The sequence below is a fragment of the Limulus polyphemus genome, unplaced genomic scaffold (genome assembly GCF_000517525.1).
Source record: "Limulus polyphemus unplaced genomic scaffold, Limulus_polyphemus-2.1.2 Scaffold2394, whole genome shotgun sequence".
Lineage (NCBI taxonomy): Eukaryota > Metazoa > Arthropoda > Merostomata > Xiphosura > Limulidae > Limulus > Limulus polyphemus.
The window spans coordinates 120,525-126,586 of NW_013668004.1; the positions used below are offsets into that span (position 1 = coordinate 120,525).

Below are 6,062 nucleotides of genomic sequence, written 5' to 3' on the forward strand. Positions count from 1 at the left end.
TTTCAGACTAATTTTTTATAATGATGGTACTAGTATGAACACAGATTAATAATATGCACAAAGTAAAGAATATTCTATAACTATTATAATTTATCTGGCTTTCTAACCAGAACAAGAGGGGCTTAAAATATTTCCCTTTAACCTTATGATCTGAACACCGTGAGATTATCTCTCAACCTGAAGATGGAATTGAAAATATTCTATACTGAAAACAATGTACCATTATACATCATTTGATAAGTTAAATCTGTGCCTTTTTAATGATTATAAATGATATAGCATAAAATGTCAGAAAGAATGAGTGGCAATTTGTGAAAAAGAAGACATGGTGAGTGGGGGTGGAAAAAGGGTCTAATTTTCTAGTTTATGGCTCCATAAACAAATGAGGTTGAAGGCTATAAAAATTATGATTTACCTTGGTAACATCTATATTATAATGAGTAATTTATGTTAAATTCTGTACTTCTTAGATGGGTAGTAAATTAATTAAGTGAAGAGGGAAGACCTAGAGAACAAACGTCACAATTTTCATACTAGGGGAGACTGAGGATTTTTTAAGTATTTGCTTACAAAATTAAGAACCTAAAACTTGTACGATATTAAAACTTTGATTTATTTACTACATTATGATGCCAAGTTTATTTGTACAAACAGATAATAAAGTAGTTTAATTAAATTTTGAATGTAACTCTGCAAAAGATTGTGACATGCACACTTTGACCTACCCGTATGGAGAGTGTTACATTCACTCAGAAATGCTAATCAAGTGTCATTTTCATTATTGATAGCCCAAGATCATGCTTATTCAGAATTATGCATTATATACACAGGAAATTTTAATAAAATGCAAATAAATAGCACCATTGCATTCCTAAAACACATTTGAAACAAGAACTACTGTTTCAAATTACAAGTTTTTTACTTATGTAATGTGATGAAATGTTACGATCATCCTCTTAAAAACAATACTAAACATGCTTGCACTTTTAGTTGAGAGGGTGTTATAATGTGACAGTCAATCCCACATGCAGTTGGTTGACAGTTCAAAATAAGGGACAGTAGCGGGTAGACTTTCATAGCAACTTTGCCATAAATGGACAAATTTTCTAGTTTTCTCCTTATTCATTTCCTAAAGGTTTCAAACTTTGCAAGGTAAAGTTATAATTATCAAAAGTTTATTTTACAAAATAAATTGATGTTATTCTAATTTTTATATTTTCAAAATTTAGGCTTCTTGTAGAATATTCAAAGTACTGTGTTTTTACTTTGGCTTAGTATGCATTTACATAATAAGTAAAATGAGATATGATTATTTGTTTATTTTGGTTTAATGTAAAAAGAAACTTACAGGCTGTAGTACCATCTTAAAACTTCAAAGGTGTTACTAAGAGTTAATAAAACCTTGTATTTTAACTTGGTACTTCAGCATTTAAGTTTCATTTTTATGTTAATATATCTACATGTAAATATAACACTAAAATAATATTCCCTTGGCTGGTTGCAAAGTATTTGAATGACTGCATAGCTATAGATACAAGCTATAACACTTAAGGCTCCATCATTGTCATAAACACGCTTATGAACATGTACAACTATACTAAATTGTCTGGAATGATTAAAAAAAAAAAATAGGCCTGTTGGAATAACATGTCTGGAAAAGTGTATATAGAATTTTTGTAACATGTGACTGATTAATGAATAAATCCTTCATTGTTTCTAAACATTCAACAATGTACAAGCTTAACATATAGTTTTGGATGTTGAGAAAACTTCTTCAGTTTGTTATTGTAGCAGAAATGATAAATTACTGGAATCTGCATGATGCTGGGAGATAAATAAAATCACTGTAAAACACGAAACTGAATTAACCATTCAAAAATCTTTGAAAGAATGTTGCTGTATTTTAAGAGGTATTATAATATCAACCTAAAAGATATCCAGTATCCCATATACCATTGTGCATGTGTTTGAGTGTTAGGCAATAAACACTGAAGGTGATGTATTACTTTTAAAAATCTATTTTCACCTGTAACACCTACTTTTACTACATATTCTATCAAAACATTTACTCTCCAATCTAACGGATGAAACGCCAAAAGCCAATATGGAGAAGTTAAGAGGAATGTGAAAAAAAAAACGTTTACAGTTTCTTAATTTTATCTCAAATTTTAGGCCTATGGTTTCTTACTTAAATGGATCATGCGTGACCTTATATTTTGGTCATGGAAATTGTAATGTGTGTGTGTGTGTCAAGAAAAGTGCATGAAAGTTCTTGCCATACATACCCTGCCAGATAATCCTACAAGGTGACAAGTGTGTATATGCTTGACATTAGTTTTTTCTTTCTTAATGGTCTTATCAATAAAAAGATGAAATATTTACTGAATAAAGGAGATTCAGGTTTTAGAACTTTTAACGAAGTGTCTAAGCATAGTATATTCTTTTTAAAAATATTTATTAATTAGTGTTTGTATATCCATATATATATAAATATATGTATTATAACTTGTACAAAAACGTTATGAAAGTAATTGAACTGCTATAGCATGTTGTATAGCAATTGTGAATTTTTTTAGTTAAAACATGCAACCTGATGTTTTTATTACTAGTATTGAGCGTGAAAGGTTGGATCGGGAACGTGCTGAAATTTTAAGATTGGAAAGAGAAAAACAAAGAATGGAAAGGGAGCATTTAGAAAGAGAAAGAGAGGAATTACGACGAAGACAGTATTTCAGGTTATTGATTTTACCAAGATATGCTATGAATCTTTTGTAAAATATGGCAGTTAACTATAAACTACTACTTAAGTATTTGGTATTATTGATATTGAATAAAAATGTTCCCTGTGGTAAATAATTTTAATGTGAGAATTAAACTTATCATTACATTTAAATAAAACTATAAAAATTAGCTTCAATACAGTCTAAGCACTACAGTGCTAGTTTTCAATGTACATACATACATACATACTTTTGTGAAGTGTTATAAATCTGCAGTTTATTTGTTCTGTGGGTACACCCCCCCCCCCCAACTTGTTGTGTTTTATACGTTATTGAATATTTGGAAGTAGTCTTTGTTGTGTAAATTGTTGGCCTTATTTGCAGACATAAAATGCTGATATTTAGTGACTGTATTAGCATTAAAACTAGTTTGTGAGAAGAGAAGAAACTCGTTGAAATTAAATCTCAGAATTTATTGTGTCCAGTTGCTCTGTTGGGAGATTATAAGTATTGTATTAGTTGAAATCAATTACATATAAAATACTTTATTATTTGTATAGAAGCTACTATACTTGAATAAAAAAAAAAAAAAAAATATTCTTCTGTAACTCAAGATATATTAATTCTTTATTTCAAAATATATATATTAGTTCAAAAAATAAAAATATAGGGTTTTATATGATTAAGAGGCAATAAAATGGTGCTATATTTTGATTAAAAGAATGTTAATAAAAATATTTTTAACATTTGTTCACAATCTAGTTTGAGTTTTATAGTTTCTCATTCAGTAGAATGGATGCACCAAGGCGTGGATTCAAAAGAAATCTAGACCAGCATAACCGTGACTCCGACAATTATTGGGAAGACAGAAAAAGACCTGCCATTGCTACCCATTTTGACCGTGATGAGCCCCTTCACGGCGAGAGTTCCACCAGGTAATATTTATATTTTGATACAGTCTTAAAATATTCAGCTCCTTTAATAAAGTAGAAATACACATGGTTACCTGGTAGTTACAAGTCGATCGAACTAACTAAACCCATATCTATAGGGTTAATATGTTCATCATGTACTGTTAAGTTGTGGGCCTTTTCTTTGATTATTATACAAGGTTTTGCAGATTAATAAAAGCATTTTTATCAAATACCAGAATCATTAACTAACTTATTATTTACTGGATTAAATAATTTTTTATATTGTAATGGGGGGGGGGGGGCTCCAACACTAGTTACTATTTTTAAAACAGAAATTTTTGGAAATGAGTAAAATCAGATTTTTTTAACTACGTATAGAGAGTCAAGACGGGTATCAGGTAGCAATGATAGAGAAGAACGCAGAGGATCAGACAAGTCTGGAAAATATGATAGATCTGCATCCAGAGAAGATTTCAGGAGACACGATGACAAAGAGGTAGGCCGTAGCAACACTTCTCGAGAGAGGGAAGCAACTCACAGGGGTCCAAAAGAGGAGTGGAAGTCTGCAACATATGATAAAGAAGGCCAGGCTCGCAGGGGTAGATTCTTCGAAAGAGGCAAAGGCTGGGGTCGTCAAAGGGGATCTTATCGTGGAGGTCGAGGAGGATCCTGGAATGCTGATAGAGGTTCAGGAAGTCTATCTAGTGGTTGGGGCTCAGAGTCTAGAAAGGTAGGATTTTCCCAGAACCAGTGGAGAGGATCAGAAAATGGTCAAGGTAGCCGTTGGGTTGGGAGCATGGGGTCGGGAAACTCTCATAGTTCACGAAGTCAGCAGGGTACATCAGGTCAAGGTATGTCACAGCAACCTCACTCAAGTATGTACAGTAGTTCTGGCCCCATGTCTCATTCCGGTGTTGGAGGATTTTATGGAGGAACCCGCTATATGGGAGGATCGACGAGTAGATACTAAACATTATTAAATCATCTTAACAGACTAGTGAGTCTATTGTTGTTTTTATGTTTGATTGTATTTCTTTAAACAAAAAAAAAAGTTGTTTGCACGTAAATGTCCTTAGACATTTTAACATTATCTGGAAAGGAGTGTCATTTAATTAATGATCCATCATACTGTGAGTTTTGTGTGTTCCTGGAATAGTCTTTTTCTTTCTTTATTTAGATACCATTAGCATGTAATTTTTACCTTTGAGAGTCATCTAATTCCTTTGAAGAAAATCTGTTATATATAAATGTTGTGGTATTTCAAATAAAGTAATAAACCTTTTCAATCAAGACTGATATTTTTAAACATTCATTCTATTAATTCTAACATTAGGAATGGGATATTGCATTAATATATCATAATCCTGCAAAGTAAATTGGATGAAAAAGGAGAATTAGTTGTGAAGTTACTTTGTATATTTTCTTCATTCTACAAAGCCAGTATCTATTATTTTAAAAAAACAGTGCTTATAAAATTGCAAAGGACAGAGAAAAATTATTTGATTATTACCACAGTAAAGAATAACAACATACAATGGTGCTTTTCAACAGATTTTCTTGGAAGAGAGATAAGAGGGAAAAGCTGTACAATTTCTCGTTTTCCTTGTTTTGTAATAAACAGCGGTAGTTTTCTCAAAGAAAATCATATTTAGAAATAGTAAATTGAGAAACAATGATTTATGAGCATAAAAAGTCATTTTATTTTGGGTAACATACTACATGTTTAAACAGAACATTGAAGGTAAAAAGTGCAGAAATATTTTTTCCGTGTGAATAAATAGAAAAAATTATAATTTGGCATTCCAAGATATTGATACCCACATCACCAGAATTGCCTCTTTTGCAAGAGTTTATTAAAATGACCAGTTTTTATTTGTTACTGCAGTAACACAGGCCTGCAATGGTTTTATTGTCTTGAAATGTTTACGTTATACAGTAATTCATGAAACTGCAATCTGTTATTCATGAAGTTCCTTTAATGTGACAAAAGTTGAATAACAATTAGGACTCCTTATATTCAAATTTCTACTTTATCTTTAATTCATTTTGATTAAAAATTTTTATTGGTAACACAGACCTGCTAATTTAAACTTCATAAAAGTTGTTTTGGTTTTAATAACAGATTTTCCATAATTCAAAGTATGCAGAGTTTGAAAATAATATTCATTTTTTTTCTATCACTTAAAGATTTTTTTACAAATTGGGAAGAAAAAAAACTTACTTAGGTCAATTATTATTTCATTTACCACAATGAACATTTTTTACTATTATGTCTGGGTTCTAGAATGATTGATAAGACTCTCACGTTGCGATTGGTCTAGAGAAATCTAGCGCCAGTGGTTGTCAACATTTTAAGCATAACAAAATGTGACCCGATTTCAATGAAAATTATTCACTTATGTAAAAGTACATATGACGTTTTGTGAAA

The 6,062-nt window shown here is 30.9% G+C and overlaps 1 protein-coding gene across 2 annotated transcripts in view; it reads left to right on the forward strand.

Annotated features, from left to right (window-relative positions):
* The window catches only part of LOC106466841 (scaffold attachment factor B1-like), a 32,311-nt gene extending 27,387 nt beyond the window's left edge, over positions 1–4,924 (forward strand). Inside the window, exons 14-16 of one of the 2 annotated variants that reach the window (XM_013927144.2) lie at positions 2,610–2,735; positions 3,509–3,655; positions 4,013–4,924. In XM_013927144.2, the coding sequence (XP_013782598.1) occupies positions 2,610–2,735; positions 3,509–3,655; positions 4,013–4,604 (865 nt within the window). In that variant the 3' untranslated portion in view covers positions 4,605–4,924. The remainder of the gene's footprint in view (positions 1–2,609; positions 2,736–3,508; positions 3,656–4,012) is intronic. The other variant, XM_013927145.2, reaches the window with a different exon arrangement.
* The last annotated feature ends 1,138 nt before the right edge of the window (positions 4,925–6,062 follow it).